We start from the raw sequence: 20,063 nt of genomic DNA on the forward strand, positions 1-20,063 counted from the left end.
GTCACTTTTGCAATTTAGGTATAACATTAAGCTGCTGCTAAATTCTTTATCATTTCTATCGTGCTGATGTCCAGTCTCTGTTGGGAATCACTAGCCATCAATATTGAAGTCAAGATGTTTCCAGGCTGCTTCTTCTACCTCATCTCAGACCCTGAGAGCACTGTAAAATTAGTGACTTCATCCAAGCCAGAGTAGCCATATCAAGCATCATGCAGAGATGGCTGGTATTAGGACTGATATGTTCAGTGTGTACCCCTCTGTTGATAGCACTGGATTAAGTGTTCTTATTCAGCAGCTGAAATATTTGTTTTCATACCTCCCACTTTGCATAGGTCAGAGAAGGTACTAGAACTAAATATCCCATATTTTTACAAGTTTTTTATAATACCCAGTTTATTTGGTAGCTTATTTAATTTCTCTCATAGAAAAGAAGAAAAATCTTTTTTATATCATTGATTTAATCTTAAACCACAGAGGTGAAGAAATCAGCTATAAACAAGACCGAGTGAATTACCCTGGTAGTCTACTACCCTGGTAATTAATCTATAGTGTTCTCTCCTGGAATGAAGAATATGTCTCTACTGCTAAGTAAGCATGTCAAGCAGAGTTAAGGCATTGATTATTTCACACTGCTTTGTTGGGTCATTCTGTAATTCTGTTTTATTCTATTACAGCTGGTTCTTCACAGTCTACCAGAGCAACGTTAGGCCCAAAAAGTGCAGTTGTAAGGTACTAGGCTTCCAAACCAGGGATTCATCCCTCATTTCTCTTTTGATATGATACATCTGCCTAGCTTAAGACTGGATTTCAGGTCCTTAGTCCACAGGAAATAGTGCCAGAACTTCAAAACAGTTCTTCTCATGAGATTATGTTATACTTCCAACTGTTCAGCATGTTTTGAATGCTGAAAAGCCTTGTTCAAGCACCTGATTCCTGGACAGGGTTTGTGGTAAATTTTCTGAAGTCCCTGTCACCAGTCTGGAGTTCAGTGCGTCTTACAGGGCTGCGTACAGGATAAAATGGCTTCAAAGACACATTGACCTAAGATATAGGGAAAAGGAGACAAATATAGATGATGTGGGGCAGGAAAAATGAGGTAGAGTAGATAGCTGGAAGTAGGTAAGTAATCTTCTGCCTCAGAAAGATCGTTCTGTTAGTAACCTCCCTGGGTGCCTAGCTGATCCTGAGCCTTTGTGGGAGGCCTTGGCCCAGCTATAGGGATGCACTTGGAGTGGAAGAGTCCCCACCATGCCATGGCACAGCAGGATTTGTGGTTTGTCCCTCCCTTGAGTCTTTCTGTTTACTGGTTCAGGAATATGAAAAATCCCTGGTGTTGACTTTGTGGCTTTATGGCTTGCTTTCATTTGTCCCTTTATGTGTGGTTATGATATTTATTAGTAACCAGAAAAAAAAAGAAACTCCAACACTTGTAATACTCAGCAGCTATTTTTTTAACTTCGGCATCCCACTTTGAATGGCAACTAAAGTATAAATATAGAGCCTGTAACAACTATTATACTTTTATTTTTATTTACATGCTTTACTATTAAGCAATGTGAGTTATAAAATTTTTCTTCCTTTCTCAATGGTACAGGTGCACACATTCAGTTTCTGAATTTCTCCACTGAAGCAAATCATGATTTCCTTGAAATTCAGAATGGGCCTCACCACACCAGTTCTATGATTGGCCAGTTTAGTGGAATGGAACTCCCATCACCCTTGCTAAGTACTACTCATGAAACACTTGTCCATTTTTATAGTGACCACTCAGAAAACAGGCAAGGATTTAAGTTGACATACCAAGGTAAGTATGAACTAGCACAATGATCTTTATGGCTAGAAAGGAAAAATAAAATTTTAATTGCTTTTATTATTATTTTAGAAGATAAGCCTGGTATATATTATATAGCATTTTAAAATCTGAAGATTGTTTAATAAATAGGTTGGAATTTTTAAAATTGAAATTTTTTTGAGTTGGAATCTTTGTTATACTGATGTAAAAGCCTGAGAAGAAGGTGATGTCATTTGCCAAAGGTCACATAGCTGATAACCCTTTCCATTCCATTCATCTGTTCTGTTATCAATTCATCCTACTAACTTTCACTGTCTTGTTTTCTCAGCTATATAATCTTTTTATGATTAATGTAATGGCAAAAATTATTTTAAATATTTAGGTGAAAAGTTTTATCATTTCCCATGTTATGTATTTGCAGTCTAGACTCCTGTGAAAATCACCAGGAAATGAAAAAACACCGGATAATACACTCAATATTCATTTTCAATCACATATAATCAGTATTTGAAAACGTGAACTTTTTGTGGTCCTTTACTGTTGGCTTTTTTCTTCATCTTCATTGTTTCTTTGCTTGTTTGATTTACCATTAGTGACAATAAAACATCATTAGTTTGTGCATATTTCTAAACTGTTAAAATAGTCTTATTGTCAACAGTTGAGCACCATTACAGGTTCTGAACAGTTGAACAAAATTGAATGGCTGGTTTAATTTTCAGATATCTGTGAGGGATTTCATGCCACCTATTTCTAGAATCTTAATTTGAGCAACTTAATCATATGTTGGGGGTTAACACCAGTGGGCTGTTAAACACCACACAACTACTTGCTCACTTCCTACCCACCCCAGTGGGATGGGGAAAGACGAAAGGAATACTCAGAGAAAGCTTGGTGGCAAAGATAAAAAACATTGTTTAACAGGTGAAGGAAGCATAAGGCAAAGAAGAGAGAAGGAAGAAAACAGAATGATGCAAAGACAACCACTTGCCACCTCCCACAGGCAGGCTGATGCCCAGCCAAAGATGGCTAATGTCTCTAGTCCCCTTCTTTTGCCTTTTGTTGTTGAATATGATTCCATGTGGTATGGATGATCTCTAGTTAATTCAGGTCATCTGCCTGGTTTTGTCCTCACTCAACCTATTGTATATTCCAAATTTATTTACTGGCAGAGCAGAGTGGGAAACAGAGATGGTTTTCATGTTGTTCAGCAAAAGACAAAACATTCATGTGTTATCAGTATTCTTTTGGCCACAAACTAAAGACACAACATATGGAGCTTCTATGAAGACAGCAAACTCCAAAATTTCCAGGCCCAGTATATCATTTATTTGCATACATACACATATATACATTTATAGTTAGATCATATCTATGGAGTCAATGGACAGCAAGGAAGTTTCTGAACACCTGAATTAGTCTGATGCTCATAAAGCATGCCCACAAAGAAATCATGACTCCCTGTCATCTGTAGAATTTTGTTCTGTTACATAGTCTTACAATATGCTCGTATCACACCCACCTAATGTTAGTTTCCTTCTGACCAGTCAAAAATAATTGTGATTGTCAAGTTACAGAAATTACAAGTCAAATACAAAGCCATGTGATATATTTTCTATATATTCTCCAGTAATCTTTGTTCTGGTTCTATTTAGTGTGTTTTTCCTTGCCGTAACAAGCTCTTCCTCACTAACAGCATTTTCTACCCTGAAACTAGTAGTTAAATCATACTTTGTTTGTAGACTGTATAACATGTTCTTCTAGAGGCAGTCCCATAGCTTAGTCAACAAATGCATAGTTTTATTACTCTTTTCTTCTATTCTTCCCTTTCTTACTAAGTCCACTAGGATTATTTGGTCTGCTCTGAAGTCAATGGGAATGTGATGAAGAGGGCATGATACAATAGGAACTGCAATTTTTCTGTTCATTCTAATAATCTCTTCTGAAAATCAGTTGCTTTTTAGATAAGTTGCATGCTTTCTACTTCTCCCACTTGCAACTTGTTAACTGTCAACAAACGTATGATCATGACTCAATGGCTGTGTAAATTTTTATCCTATTATGTAAACATAGGAAAAGCAATTAACTTAAAACCAGAGCAAGGTATTATGAAATATTACATTTTTGCATTACATGGGACTTAAAATACTTTTCAAGTGATGAAGATTGTGTTAGTAGTATTCTCAAAATGAAATGTCAAAAAAGTAGTATTCATTGAAATTCAGAAACTTGTAGTAGTACTTTCCAAGTACTTATAGAAAAAAAATCCAGAAAAATATTAAATTCTCAACAGTGATAATTTGATAAGATTTTTCATAGCTAAGTTATTAGTCTAATAATTATAATAGTAGAACAAAAAAAAATATCAGAACCAAGAAAGAAATACAGTTAAATTAACTGACATTTGGGTCATTCTAATTTCAACTAAAAGTTATAACTGGTATTTATCTCTTTTCACAAAATGTGTAGTTATGGGTATATTTGCACTATCAAATGCATATACATTCATCCACTTTTATGCTTCCCATGAGTAAGAATCAAAGCAACTTCTGTTAAGACAACTCATGCAGTTCATTTTTATGTTACTCCTTACCTATAGAGACTATAGGTAGTATTTTGGTGTGGATGTGGGTGTGTGGATGTGTGTGCATATATGTCTGTATGTTAAAAAATGTATGGGTTTAAAACATTTTAAGAAAACCTCACAACATAATCCACTTCAATAAAAAAATCAAGTGCTGGAAAAAATGAATTATTCTAAAAGGTATTTATCATACAAAGTATATGTTGGTTTTGAAAGGTGACTTTTCCTATTCCACATCTCTTGTCCTTAATACTTAGATATCTTTTCTGATGGATTATCTCTGGATTTTCAGGCTCTTTTTTAATATTCTATTTCTCATTTACTCTCTCTTCTCTTAGACTATATGCAATTGCTGAAACTCAACTTAAAAAATAATTCTTCATTTCTCCAATGTTACTTTTTCCTTCCTTCTTCCCAATTAGAAGTTTTCCTTTCAGTAGATCAAATGGCATACAAGTCTTAGCCTGATTTGTTTGGATGATGGAATTTAGCATCATTTTGTTGTCTGGCTGTCACCCTTTTGGGTATACCTTTCTTTACACAGTTTTGTAACCATTGTCCAAATTTCAGTAAAATTTCGCTGTTCGGAAATAAAGCCCTTGTTTAGAAGAAAGATGCAACATTACTCCACAGATATCAATTCAGTTTGACTTGTTTCCTATCCAGTTAGAATACTCTTTGTCACAACTCAATTTAATATGCAATGTCTTCCCTAACTGCTATTCATGGGATATAAATGTGAGAGGGAGATTAAATATGAGAGTTTAGTATGAATGTCACATTCAAAATCTTCTTATGGGCAAAAGGGATACTGTGGAAAATACTATGGAAAGCTAAGAATTTATTTTTAGTCCAGTTGATGCTGACACAGTTAAGTTGTCCACTTTTGTCATTTCTAGAAATGAATGTGCAAAGCAAAGCAAATGATGCTGAGATCCTGACATCTTTATACATTTAACCACATGGGTGTTCTTCAGAGTTCATCTAATTGATCTCATTTTAGGATGTCCTAAAATACTATAATTGGGGGGAAAAAAATTATAAATAAAATAAGCATTACTTTTCTAGTAGTGAAATTAATTTAATTTACCTTTAAAAAAAAAAAGAAGAGTAGGCAAAAAGTATGTAGTTACAGTCACATTTGCCAAACCCATCCTAGTTGTCTTAGTGAATGTGTTACATATTAGGAGTGCCCACAAAATTGCATAGCTTAATTCTAATTTGATCTGTTACATTTAAATTACATTTAAAGGGATTTAAGATTAAATTCAGAGTTTTTACTGTATGGTACTAAACTCAGTCCAATGCAAGGACTGATTTTTTTAAGTGAAAATAATTGCCTTTTCTGCCAACCAGAATACAATACATAAGGGCACTAAGGTAGCAGACTTTTTTCCAGGTAAATACCTTTTTTGTAGGTACCAATCTAAAAATAAAGAAAGGTGGGTGATGGCTATGCTTATTCAATCATGCTTGCATGCTATAAAAAATATGGATTTTTCTAGAGATCTTGGGATTTTATGAAGGATAAGGTTCTTTGATAACCTCTCATCTCAAGGGAAAGCAAAGAATATGAACATTGTAGAGTGAATTATGAAACTAATAATGCTATTTTTCAATTTTTCTACTGATTTTCTGAAGGCTGGAAAATGGTTATGAGATTGAATCTTAATATAGCTTGGGATTGTATATTATTTTTAGGAAGAAGAAAAGTGAATGCACACTGAGAACTGTAAAATATTTTCTACCCATACTTGCAGAGATCTAGTGCTGGGCCTTAATTCTCACAGCACAGGATTTGAAAATATAACCTAAATACTGTGTATTTCTGAATGCATTAAAAAGCTTTGTCTCCTTAGCAGAACCCTGGGGGAATTACAGCTCTCAGTACCATTGCTGATCATATCCTTATTGTTTCGTGCTCTGATATTTTCATTTTCTCTTTTCCCTTCAGCTTTGCAATTGCAATGCACAGGGAATGGTGGGTATTCCATTATGTTAAAGACGGATTGCTGAATTTCTGTGTGTTGTGGAACCTTTTGTTTCACTTGTAGCATGAAGGAAGTTCACAGTGATTGCCTGTTGAACTACTGGAAGAAGTTAGAATTTTATTTTTTTTTTCCAAGATAATGAAACGATTTTAAAAGTGCCAGACTTTTTAAAGAGCAACATTTAAGTTTAATTACATTTTTTCTACTGTTGAAATAACTTTTGTACTGTTTAGTTGAAAAAGAGAAGCATTGAGAAAGACTGTCTCTTGTAATGAGGATTATAGTTTTGTCACCTATGTAAAATAGCAAGGAGAGGAAACAACCACAAATACATAGAAGAACATTTCTATACCTCATTTGACTGGTGATCTTGAGGTTCTGAGACCCCCATATATGTCAAATCTCGATATCTGAGATAAAAACAGTCTCTGGACACTATGTCTGAGAAGAACAGTCACAGAAGTTTGATTGGCAAGCCATTATGCCAGCTCAGAAAAAATGCTTTTAAGGCCTTTGAGAGATTCATAACAGAATTTAGTGTACAAAGAACACAGTTAGTCTAATGGGTTATAAGACGTATTTGTGGGTTTTAATGCCTGTACATATTATTGTTTCCTCAGCTGCTAATATTTCTGGAACATCTTTTCCCCACATATCTCTCTCATTAGAGCTTCTTTAAGGAAGCAGAATAAATGTTTGATTTGTATAATTTTTGCTGTGGAAGTCCTAGTTCCTATTATTGGAACTATAACACTATTTTCAGTCTGCTCTAAATTTCAATATAAGACAAAGCTAAATATGAAGTAAGAATTTTTCTCTCATATATTTGAGAGTTTGAGCAATATGTTCCAGAAAATACACAGAAAATACAGGGAAATTTCTAATTTCCCTCCCTTTCTTCCATAAGAAGAAACATAAACACTCCATAAACAGTCATGTACATAAAAAACATGATTTAAACATGTTAAATCTGATGGCCTTTATCTGGAAAAAAAGATGATTATGATGGAGCTTCCGAGTCTCAGGAATCACAGAATGAAAAGGGCATTGTTGAAAAGTTAATGTATTTCTAAAATGGTTCCACATTATGTCCTAGGGTAGGAATGCTAAAGGAAATGAAACAGAATTTTTTGAGGGCCTTGTAGCAAATTGTTTTCTAAATCATTAAGTGATGTCTTGTGATGTCATGACTCAGTCATGATATCTAAAAAGATTATGTTCTTTGGTGCCTACAACAATAAACTGAGGTTCCAGATTGCCAGTCCTATCCCAGGCTGCAATCTGCATCCTGGGCTTCCGTAAAAAGAGGCATTGCCAGCAGATCAAGGGGGGCGATTCTCTCCCTTTGCTTCACTCTCTTGAGACCCCACCTGGAGAGCTGCATTCAGCTCTGGTGCTTCAAGCACAAACCAGGCATAGCCCTGTTAAAGTGGGTCCGGAGGAAGACTAGAAAGTAAACAGCAGGCTGGAGCACCTCTTCTGTGAAGAGAGGATGAAAGAGTTGGGGTTCAGCCTAAATGAGAAGTTTCAGGAAGTCCTTATTGTGGCCCTTAAGTGAGAAGGGTCAGCAGTTTTAAATCAAAAGATGGTAGACTTAGATTGGATATACGGAACATAAGATGAGGGTGGTAAGACACTGAAACAAGAAAATTTGTGAATTCCCAATCCCTTAAGGAAAAAAGTAAAGTAACATCTAAAGAAAATAGGCCACTGGATTTTTTGCACATTTGCAGGCTATGAATTCCCCTGGGGAATGGCCTGTATAACATGTATATCACCGGCTGCTAAAAGAAACACCTCACCCAACATTAGGCACGGAATTTCATTTGGCACTGAATGTGGCAGCTGAGAATTGTGAAACTGTGGTGATTTTCCAGGATGAGCTGGAAAGGACCAGCAAGAAGAAAAACCCCTGCCTTCCTCTAAAGTTGCTTTAAGCAAATGTCACTCTGGACTGCATCTACATGCCCCAGAGTAATCCCTTCAAGATTTTTCATGTAGTGCTTTAATTCATACCTCTGAACCAGCAAAGCCAACGACTTAAAACAGAGGGAAAAGAGCATCCCAGACCTTCTCCCACCCTCACCATCCATTTCAACATGGAAATGGAGTCACTCGGTTGGAGGGAAAACACGGACTGGATTTCTCCCGGATTACGGAATGGAGTCAGTGCAGGCTCCACCTTCTGCTCCCACTGTTTTTTTCTGGTCTAGGCTGATTGTAGTTGCATTGATTAAGTCTCCCCACCTGCAGAGATGTAACCTGCTTATCAGCTCACTCCAAAGTGAGGTTAGATGACACTTCTAGCAGTCTGATCTACTGAAATATATTGATACCCATGGCAGGGAAGTTGGAACTAGATCAACTTTAAAAGGCCTTTTCAAAAAAACTCATGGTGTCTAGTCTGAGAAGTGGATTTTTTATTGAGTCAGTAGTTATACACACCATGATACTGGAGGAATGTACAAGAAGCCTAAATGAAAATTTTAAGTGAGCTATTTGTGAGCTTTCCTAGCATTTGAGTGATTGCATGCTCAATTATCTGCTAATACCATTTTTTTGTAAAGCAATTATTTCCATGTTTAAGTGTTACAGAAATATGTGACACTTGAAAAACCAATAAGTCATCCTAGTGTAAGTAAGTATATCCTAGTAAGTAAGATGGAAAGTACATTTGAACCATACCAACAAGGTAGCAGAGAATAATTTCCTCAACATTTCTGTTACAATTTACAATCTTTTCTTATCAGTAGAAAAATCTACTGCACAAATACATGCCAAATGGCTTTATGAGATAATTTTAAAATGCAAGTATTTGACTGTTGCCAATATTGGAATTAAATATTTTTTTTTCCTTTACATTTTATTTCAGGCTCTCACTAGAGTTTTTGTCTGCAGTGAAATGGAATCTGTTTGTAGAGCTCAGTAGCAAATAAGTCTTTGGGCATGACACCCATAAAAAGAGCTCTCTATTGCAAGTTGTGATATCAGGATTTGTTGGCAGAATTTGTTAGTCATGACTACTGCTCTGTTAAATCAGGTGTTATTGCATATATCAAAAGAACAAAGAAGAATATAAATTATGGTTATACTAAAACTATAAAATATTTTCTGAGTGGCTTATAAATCATAGTATCATAGTCACATGGATCACCTGACCAATAATTTATGAGTCATCTATAGGATTTATACCAGAAAAGACAAGCAGAGTATGTTAAATTTTATACATTATTTTCTAAAATAACAGATAGCAAAACAGTTACACTCTGCTCATATGCAAGTGCTTCCATCCCCAACTGTCTGACCTTCAAATTTATGGTGATCTGCTTTAGACAGAGGTTCTCCTCTTACTAAAACAAATACCAGACCAAACCCACAAAATTTCTGTATGTGTTTTGTTTGCCTTATTTACAACAGGCAAAAAGCATATGCATTTCTCAATAAAAAGTACAAGGAGCTTCTCAATGAAGAGGCTGTCTACAAATCTATAGGGCCTGATAGAATTAATTTAAGAGTCCTCAAAGAGCTGGCTGATGTAATTGCGAAACCTCTCTTGATTTTTAAGCAGTCTTGGGAGTCTGGAAAGGTCCCAGCTGACTCAAAGCTGGTGGACATTGTCCTGGTTTTCAAGAAGGGCAAGAATGAGGATCCCACATACTGTAGCCCAATAATCTCACTTTAGTGCCTGGTAAACTTATGGAGAAGCTTATTCTGGGAGGTATTGAAAAACCCCAGAAAGACAATGAAGTTATTGGTCACAGCCAGCACAACTTCATTAGAGGAAAGTCTTGCTTATCAAACTTGCTTTACTTTCATGACAAGGTAACCCACCTCATGGATGAAGGGAAGTCAGCTCATGTGATCTTGGATTTCAGCAAAGCTTTTGATACTGTTTCTTAGAGGATCTTTCTGGACAAAATGTCCAGCACACAGCTGGATAAACACATCACATGATTAGTGAGCAACTGGCTCATGGTTTGGGCACAAAGGGTGACTGACAGGGATGACATCAGACTGGTGAACTGTCACTAGTGGGGTTCACAGGACTTAGGCCACGTGCTCTCCCACAATTTAGTAGGTGACCTGGAGGCAGGACTGGAAGGGATACTAAGAAAGCTGGCAGATGATAGAAAACTGGGAAGAGGTGTTGACTCCCATGAAAGCACAGAGGCCCTGCAGAAAGACCTCAGCAAATTAGAGGATTGGGCAATCACCAAGCATATGAAGTTCAATAATGGAAAGTGCTTGGTTTTGCACCTGGAATGTGCCAACCCAGGCTGTACAGACAGTCTGGGGAATGAGATTGTGGAAAGCAGCGCCACAGAAAAGGACCTGGGGATCCTGGCTGATTGAAAGTTGAATATGAGCCAGCAGTGCCCTGGCAGCCAGGAGTGTCAGCGCTGTCCTGGGGACATCAGGCCCAGCATGGCCAGCTGGGCAAGGGAGGGAATTGTCCTGCTCTGCTCTGCACTGGGGCAGCCTCACCTCAAGTGCTGCGGGCAGTTCTGGTCACTGCAATATAAGAAATATATTAAACTATAAGAGACAGTCCAAATGAGGACAAAAAAGATGGTGAAGGGCCTTGAGAGGAAGCCGTAGGAGGAATAGCTGAGGGCACTTGGTCTGTTCAGGCCTGGAGGAGACTGAGGGGAGACATCATTGCAGTCTACAACTTCCTCACCACCTGCTGACTGATACCAGAACTCCCTTCCTGAACACAGATCAGACACCCTTCTGGGTAACTACTCATGTCTTATATGCCAGGCATGATGTTCTATGGTATGAAATATCCCTTTGGTCGGTTCAGGTCACATGTCCCAGCTGCTCTCCCTCACATTTTTTTTTAATCTTTTTTTTTTTTTGGTGTACCACCTCACTGGCGGACCATGAGACAAATAAAAAAAAACAAAAGAGAAGAAATTAACTCTTCCCTAGCAGAAACCAGGACAATATCCTCTTCTTATTCCATATAATTTTTGTCATGCCAAGTTTCAATACTCCCTAATATCCCATCACCTTCCCTGTTTATCTCTTTTGAGAGATATACACACAATCACTTAGTCTATGGATCACCTCTGTCAATTCTGTCAGGATTTCCTCTCTCACCTGAGTGGTTCTACGGTTATAAAAAAGATAACTGTGTTATCATGTAGATCATGAGAGAGTTTTCTTCCCTGAAACTGATTTTTAATACTAACTTCAAAAATTCTGAGACTGTTAAGTACTTTCAAAACATAATCTATGAATACTATATTGTAACAAGTTAACCAGTAAGGAAGAATGGTATTCATCTCCTCAAAAGGTTCTACAATCAAAGTTTAAAGATTCCAGTATTTACAGTCATTGTTCCAAAACACTGTTGTAACTGTTGGGTAATGCATTACTTCATTTTTTTTAAAAAAAAATCTGTGAGATTTTCTGACCTTCTGGAATAATTTTCTAATCAATTTTAATATAATTTGCTAAAGAGATTTTTATATGGTTTTATATTTCAGTATTAGTACACTTCAGAATCCTGTACTCTTAAATAGTTTTCTACTACTCTGTTTTGTATAAAGATGTTGATAATAATGATATTATCTGTATTAGTACTACACAAATGGTAGCAGGAGTAATAATAACATTAAAAATTAATGAGGCATTACTAGATTTAGCACAAAATTTAATGATCCACAATTTAGGGAAAATAAACCTTTTTGTATTTCCTTTCAGTAGCACTTAATTTTTATTATTAGGTTTTGAATTTAATTTCTTATTTATTTTGTTATTTGAGAGAAGGGGGATCTGTATTTTTAGAGGGTTTAAGAATATTTCTAGTACCTCTACATCTTTTTCAATTTTCTAGCATTACAAACGCTGAATTCTGGATTCACTGAAGGAATTAAGGAAAAGAAGGAGGCTGTCTTAATGTAAATCTTTTTATTGCACAGCATGACTGTAATTAGCAATGACTAAAAAACTTATTGACAGTAGTTGTACTTCAGTGAAGCAATTAAGTGTAAACTTCACTTTAAGTAGGCACTTAAGCATATCTAAAATATATGTTTAGCTTAATCTTGCTGAAATGGATTGTTTAAATAATATATTTCAAAATAATAAGTATATACTTCCAGGATGAACATGTTCATATTGTAAAGGTTAACTTTGAAAAAAGTAACTAAACTCTTTGTTCAAGAATATGTTCATCATATTTTCTTGCCATATTTTTAGAGCTTGGACTTAACAACACATGGATACAGAGCACACTGGTATTATTATTCTTGTTTGAACTTTCTTCTGACAGAAGTATTCATTAACTGGAAATTGAGTGGTCAAAAAGAGCAGGGCATTCATCTTTTTAACACTTATTTCTTAAATGGCAATTACTTACTATCCAGTCTATGTGAAGTTTTTTGCAAATAATTCTGCATAACATTTTTATATAACAGTCTTTGTATTGCTTCATATGTAACTGCTTACATTATTTTTATATATTAGTAAATGTTATTAATGAAAGCTCCTTCTGAATTTTTATCACACGATTTTTATTAATTAAATGTGTTTCATTGTATAATGTTTTGATGTTCTCAAAAACTCAGAAACCAACATGAAATATGGTGAATCATTAAAGCAATTTTTTGCATGGTGATATTCTAAAACGACCTTTCTCTTCATAGGTATTTGTAATTTTTTTAGATCTTTATGGTGCTCTGTTGTGTTAAAGTCATTCATTAATTATTTTAATTTCTTTAAGTCAGTTGTTTTTTTGGGCATGGTTTAATATATATTAAAAATTCAATGGATTGTGAAAATCTTGTATTTCATAAGTTTTAAGGAGTTGTATTTCAAAGTTTTAAGGAGTTAATGACTTTGTTGTACATTACTAAAATACTTTTGTATGGTCCAAATGGATGATTTCTCTCTTGTTATGTGTTAATCTCTGATTTACTGGAACTTGGCATTCCAGTGTTTACCTGTTATTGAATGCATTACAGATTTTATGCTAATGTGTACTTCCAGTGATGAGAGCAGATTAAGCTATAAAAAGTACTTCTGTTCTCTTCCAGCTTACGAGTTACAGAACTGCCCCGACCCTCCTCCATTTTTGAATGGCTATATAGTCAACTCAGATTACAGTGTGGGACAGTCAGTATCATTTGAATGCTATCCTGGATATGTTTTGAGAGGGCAGCCTGTTCTCACTTGTCAACATGGAATCAACAGAAATTGGAACTATCACTTCCCCAGATGTGAAGGTAACTTTCTGGTAGTACCTTTGCTTCAGAACTCACAGTACTTTCTGATTTTTCTTTATTTGTTTGTTTGCCTGTACTTATTGCAGCTTTTGCTGAATAACAGTGCCTTTATCCTAATCTTTAGTGTAAGCAAATCAAGGCAGAATATTATGTGCTTTTATAAATCATAAATGTTTCATGAATCATGTTCCTCAGCAGTGATTTATTATTCCTATTAATATCTGTCAGTTTTATTGATTATAAGAATTCGTGATACTGCCAGAAATTATCTTAAACTCTATGTGAAGGACTAGTTCAAGAAGATACTTTATTCAAAAGCAGTTAGGTTAGTGAGACAACTTTATCAATGTTCTGGAAGAAAATACAAAGTTATCAATGCTAAAAGGTCACTATAAATAGATCTGTAATATTTCTCTTCGTGTTAAATATATGGTTAAGTTTCAAAATACCAACTAAAAATTGATATAAAAATGTAAAGTGTTAACAGTCAGTGTTTTTAAAATTTTTTTAGAAACCTAGCCAAAGTCCAACACTTCATATTTATATTTTAGTGATATAGATGCAGCATCAAAGGGCATGCAGCCTTCTATCTATTCTTATTCCTCTTCACCCCCTAGAGAAGCATATTTCCTAAAATTCATGAAGGAGAAGAAGCAGATTTTTATTCTATAAATCAGTATTTTCAGAATCAGAATCAGAAACAAGAGTAAATAATATATGTTCAGTTTGAAATAACATGCCAGAAGCAAATTAATATTTATAATGATGTGAAGATAAGGTCATTCTTACTTTTCCCTGTCCCCTCATCCATAGTTTTAATTCAGTGGTTTTATCTTCATTTTCTAACTCAAAGAAGGCATTCCTTTGCTACTGACATTTCTATAATTCACAATGTACATTTGGCCTGGTTCCTGTGCCTGTCAATCTTTCCTTCCAAGCCTACCCACAGTCATCTACATCTCCTCCATACAGCTGAGCCCTGAATGCATGCAGCTCTATTGTGTGTGTGGCTGTGTACATTTATAGGTACCATTTCTGACTAAACAGCAGGTTCTTTTCTGTTTTGAGTATTAAGAGTTTTCTGTCTCTCAGCACACTACTTGCTTTGTGGAAAATTCATCTGTGTACATTAAAGCTCCACCTAGTACTGCTGAAATGACTGAAAAATTGAACATTTTTGAGGTTTTTTTTTCTACAAAGAAAACAAATTGTTACTCTGTTGTCATTTGACAGTAGATCTGAGAGAGAAATCAGTGAAAGAATTAATTCATTTTTCCAGCTGTGACCAATTTTGTTAGAAGTTTGAATGGAAACTTTCTACAGAAGATTGGACATACTTTTGAAGGCTAAGAATCTGTACATGGGAGAAAATTAGATTAATTTCTGCTCATATAATCATAGTAGAATCATGTCATATACTGATACACTAAGACTTTACTCCTATGCAATCAAGTTGTCCTAGTGATTTACCATAGATGTCTTAGTATAATGTATGTAATTGTCAGTAAATGACTAACTGGGTTTGGGTATCTTTGGGTGGAATTTTAAAAATGCTTACTGTCTTTCCAACACAATGTAATTAGGTATAAATGGGTAGGAGAACAAATAATATGGCATTCATTCATTTATAAATCAACATGTGGTCTATTGTTAGCATTTGATAGTTTAGAAGATTTGATTATACACTTACTGATTTCAAAAATCTATGTTTCTTCACCCTGTCATTCAAAGTTTAACATAAAAACATCATTAATTTAGAGTGATTTGTTTATTCACACTAAAGCTATTTTTATCTTGTGTGAAATCTAACCAGTTATTTCTGTTTAAATTTATGTTTTCTGTGATTTTTAATTTGATCTTTGGAGAAAGTCTAGTGACAGCCATGTGTATTACTTTATTAGAGTTTTGTTACCTGTGACACTTTTTTTCTGACAAAATTTATTGATCTTTCATGGCTAACAATCATATAAGAGCAATTAAACTGTCATTACTGAGATACAATCAATCTGCATTCCTTCTGGAGTATTAGAGAATAATGAAGTGAAAATAAAAAATGTATGGAATCATTAGTACCATTAGTAAACCTGTCAAAAATATAGCAAACTCAAGATATATTTAAATATAAAATTTTAATCAGAAAAATCCTGTATATTAATTAGAAGTTAATATTAGACTTAGGAAGCCTATGCTCTATAGTAAGCATAACTGTCAAAGCAGTCTTAATTATAAACATGGAGTACTGTGGATGTGGAGAGAACAGAATAGATTTCTGGTCTAGAGATCAGACAAGTGATCATTGCATGAATGTAGGGGTTTAGGATATAGTAAAAAGTGGACTTCAGTCACATTTTCATCAGAACTCCTAGAGCTGATAGACAGGGTCAGATGTCCTTGGCCTCCACATGCAACCAGGAATCAGACAGACAGAACAAACCCTTTATTTTCCTTAGCTGGTTTCATTTGTTGGCCACTAAAGATTCATGGTTCAGGAGCAGGTGCCATTCTGTTTGCAGAATCACAAACTGGGTCAGGTTGGAAGGCACCACAGTGGGTCATCTTCTCCAACCTCCTGCTCAAGCAGAATCAACCTAGAACTCATTTCACAGGATTAAGTCCAGTTGGAAAATGTGCTGAATGCATCATACAGTACTGATATGGATGAAGAAAGTGAAGTGGTTAAATCCTCCTTAGCCTGTCCTGTAAATGCAGAGATTATTAAAAGAACTCCTTCAAAAAGGGCTACTCATCAACTGGCCAGATTACCTTCTACCACAATAGTATAGCAGCTTTAAACCAGACAGAAATTGAGACATCCTTCTGCGTTTCTCAATCCTCCTTCTTTTTTCCCTTTTCCTTTCCTGTTTTTTTCTTTTTCCTTTTATATTTTTTTCTGCTTTTCTTTTCCATCACTTGTTAACTTCAAAAAGAAGTGAAGAGGGTCTGAAGGAGAGTCACAGGAACACTGACAATAGTAACATAAGCTTAATGGTAAGAGCTAATGAGAAATGTTCTAGGGCAAGTCTCAGTGCCCATAAATGAGATTAAGGTCTCATTCTAATAGGTGAGACTCACTAATTTGCACTAATGTCCATATGTCTACTTGGATACATGCTTTTACCCATATTCAGTCAATTCTTCTAAACTGAGACTCAAAAGAGCACATTATCACACATTTGCTCCCCTTGAATAAAGTCAAGCTTTCATAGCTTTGATTTAGCTACAGACTTCATTCAGCAGGTGTGCACGAATTTGTGTTTCTATGTCCATTTTACTTGCCATAAGGATGATTGGCATATAACCTTCAAGTGAATCACCATTAAAAGTTACTCAAACCTGGCAGAAATAAAGCATGATGGTTTTGGACTAGTGAAAGAACAATCAACCTATTTTTTGCAGAATTGTATTCCAATTCAGCTAGAGTTCAGTTGGATGGAAACATGCAAGACCTCCTTGCTTATTTGTTTTTCAATCTTGAATACAAACAAAAGGTGCCCCTTTTTAAATGGTGTGTGGACTTAGTTTCAAGAATTGTATGCAAACATTAGATTTTGATGGATTTTAAGAAATGAAATCTAAAGACATCAGCATACTTTTAGAAAAGCCAATATTTATTTGAGAAGCAACCAACCAAGGAAAGGCTGTCTTTAAGTTTTAGGTTGTCTTGTCTTGTGGAGTTTTAAGAATTTGGTAGCATTTTGATATTCCACTTGTAACATGAAAAACTATTTTCTTCTACTAATTATTTTAATTTGTTTTCTTTTCAGCTCCGTGTGGCTATAATGTAACTGCTCAGAATGGTACAGTTTATTCCCCAGGATTTCCAGATGAATACCCAAATTCCAAGGACTGTACTTGGCTAATTATTGTATCTCCAGGCCATGGGATTTATATCAACTTTACCTTGCTTCAGACTGAACCTGTGAATGACTACATTGCAGTTTGGTATGCAGTTTTTTGAAAGAGAAGTAATTTTTTTCTGATTGATTTATGAAGTCTCACTGTCCCAAGCTGCAGATTTTCTTAGTATTGTTCTTTAGGTGGTCATATATTCTGCAGAACAGCACAAAACAACCTCTAAGGTTATCTGAAAGAAAAAAAATAAACTTATCATTGTCTGAACTTTTTAAGAATGCTGTTCCAAAAAGTATTTTGAAGCTTGAACTCAGATCTTGTTTGATTCTTCTCTAAGTTGAGGCCATATAAGGTCAAAGCGATGTAATAATCCACACAATGTTGAATTATGAGTTCCATGAACATACAGGCAACGTATGTTAGTTTTTGCAAAACTTTCTGTCATTTTTAGACATTAACTAATTTAGGCATTAAGATTTTCTTAAATTTTCTTAATATTTCAATATGCCTGATAGACATACTTTTTATATTTTCTAACCCAGAATTTCAGGCCTTGTACCTTCATGTCTTTAAGCTTCATATTGTATGTTCCTCTTCTATGAATTTGCATTTCTTTCTACACAAACCCATTAAACTTGTGACCTCAGCTGAAGGAAGAGGCCTTAGAGGTTTCTAAATTCTTGCATAAGGATTTACTGCACTCAAGAGCAGGCATAGATGATTCCCAAAGGTGTTGCACATCACCTCTGTCTAACCCTGGCCCTTACCCCACATACTGTGCAAAGTGATTTCTCATATATGCTACAGATAGTTCAGGAAAAGGAAAGTTTGCACAGAATACAGGATATAGCTTAATCCTGTATGAGTCAGCTGCCCTGATCTCCCAGCTAGTGCACTCTTCCCATAGCTATTGGTGAGGTTTTCTCAGTTTATAGTGATGCATTATTTCTGAACAGCCATTTGGTTGCTCTGGTATTTGCATTACTTGTAAACTCAAGTGTAAAATACATCATAGATTATCTTGTCTGTCAGGTTGTATATATATAATGCTTGGCTTTTTAGTGATAAAACTGAGGTGATTAAATATCTGACTGAAAGACAGTGAAAGGTCAAAAGCTAACAGCTTTCAGAGACATTCTAGATAATCTCATGCCTTCTGAAATAACACATTGCAAAAATTTTTTCATTCAGTTTATATTTATTACATGTAATATACAAAATAGCCAGAAGTAAGCGTTGTAGAGCTCAAAAAATAGTTCAGTCATGAAAGTAGGGAATTCTGTTTACTTATTCATTCTGACTGTTCAGGCCTGAATGTTCCACATTATGATACTGGAAGGGAATGAAGCCTGATGCTACTGGAGTATGTTTCTTTTTGGGTGCCTTATCCTACTGTTGAGAAACAAAAAACACACAGTTTTTTCCTGGTTTTTTCCCCATTATTTTTTCCCCCTTAGGACACACCTTTGAGTTTTTGGAATTTATTTAAATAACAGAATAACTTGCAATTTCCACAACTCTGTGTTTTAACCATGAGCTGAAGACTTGTAGCACCTTGGTCAAAATGCTAGAAATATGACAAGCATTACAAGATTTCTATTTTCTTGTTTTTTTCTTCTTATGATCTGCACATGAAAATTTTTGGCAGGAACACACATTGAAAATTTCTTGCCACCACTACATTTCTTGCCCATGTAAATATAAAAATTATTGCAAACTAGCCTGGTCTCTAAAAAAATATCATGTTTGAAGTTGGAAAGAGTATTCTCTGTGGCTAAAACTAAAAAAAAAAAATAGGAACTCATTTTAAATCATTAGGAAAACCATTTTTTACAAAAATTTCAACTGCTGTCCAGAGAAAAGAGACTGTTAATTTGAATGTAAAGAGCATTAGCTTTCAGCTGACTTGTTAATGTTTTACATTCCAGGGATGGTCCTGACCATAATTCACCTCAGCTAGGAGTTTTCAGTGGAAACACAGCTCTGGAAACAGCTTACAGTTCTACCAACCAAGTCCTTCTCAAATTTCACAGTGATTTTTCAACAGGAGGATTCTTTGTCCTCAATTTTCATGGTCAGTTTTCTTTATATAATTAACATGTAATTACCACAATAATTTAGTGAATTTTAAAAATATTTCTTAACTCTGTGGTTTGCTGATCTACCAGGATTCATGGATTTGCTGTTTTGTTTGGTTTGGTTTGGTTGTTTTTTTGTTTTGTTTCATTTTTTTGTTTTGTTTCGGGTTTTTTGTGGTTTTTTGTGTTTTTTTTTTTTTAATTTAATATTAAAAAAATCCTAAGAATGTTAATTTGGTGCTTTTAATGAACTGTGTTCTATTTTTAAAGTCACCCATTACCATCTAATATTAAGCTCTTACCCTTTTAATTACTTTGGCCTATTTATTCAATAAGATTTAACTTTCTTTACTAAAATTATTCTCCAGCTGACCATGCCTAGGGCTCATGGTCAGAAAAGTTTCTGGGATGCTATGGTAGGGTTGAACAATAGCAAAAGGACTGATACACAGCAAAATACTTTGTTCAAAGTTACATTCGGCACTAAAGGTGGTGAAAATTAGGCATCTAACTCAGAAGTGAAAAGCTGAAGTA

At 35.1% G+C, this 20,063-nt stretch overlaps 1 protein-coding gene across 1 annotated transcript in view; it reads left to right on the forward strand.

Annotated features, from left to right (window-relative positions):
• The window catches only part of CSMD1 (CUB and Sushi multiple domains 1), a 1,065,588-nt gene that overhangs the window by 942,529 nt on the left and 102,996 nt on the right, over positions 1-20,063 (forward strand). The window contains exons 41-44 of the mRNA XM_014251392.2: positions 1,595-1,804; positions 13,411-13,599; positions 17,364-17,541; positions 19,380-19,525. Of these exons, the coding sequence (XP_014106867.1) occupies positions 1,595-1,804; positions 13,411-13,599; positions 17,364-17,541; positions 19,380-19,525 (723 nt within the window). The remainder of the gene's footprint in view (positions 1-1,594; positions 1,805-13,410; positions 13,600-17,363; positions 17,542-19,379; positions 19,526-20,063) is intronic.

The sequence above is a fragment of the Pseudopodoces humilis genome, chromosome 3, assembly GCF_049639895.1.
Source record: "Pseudopodoces humilis isolate 2021_Gansu_Grassland_sample_001 chromosome 3, ASM4963989v1, whole genome shotgun sequence".
NCBI lineage: Eukaryota > Metazoa > Chordata > Aves > Passeriformes > Paridae > Pseudopodoces > Pseudopodoces humilis.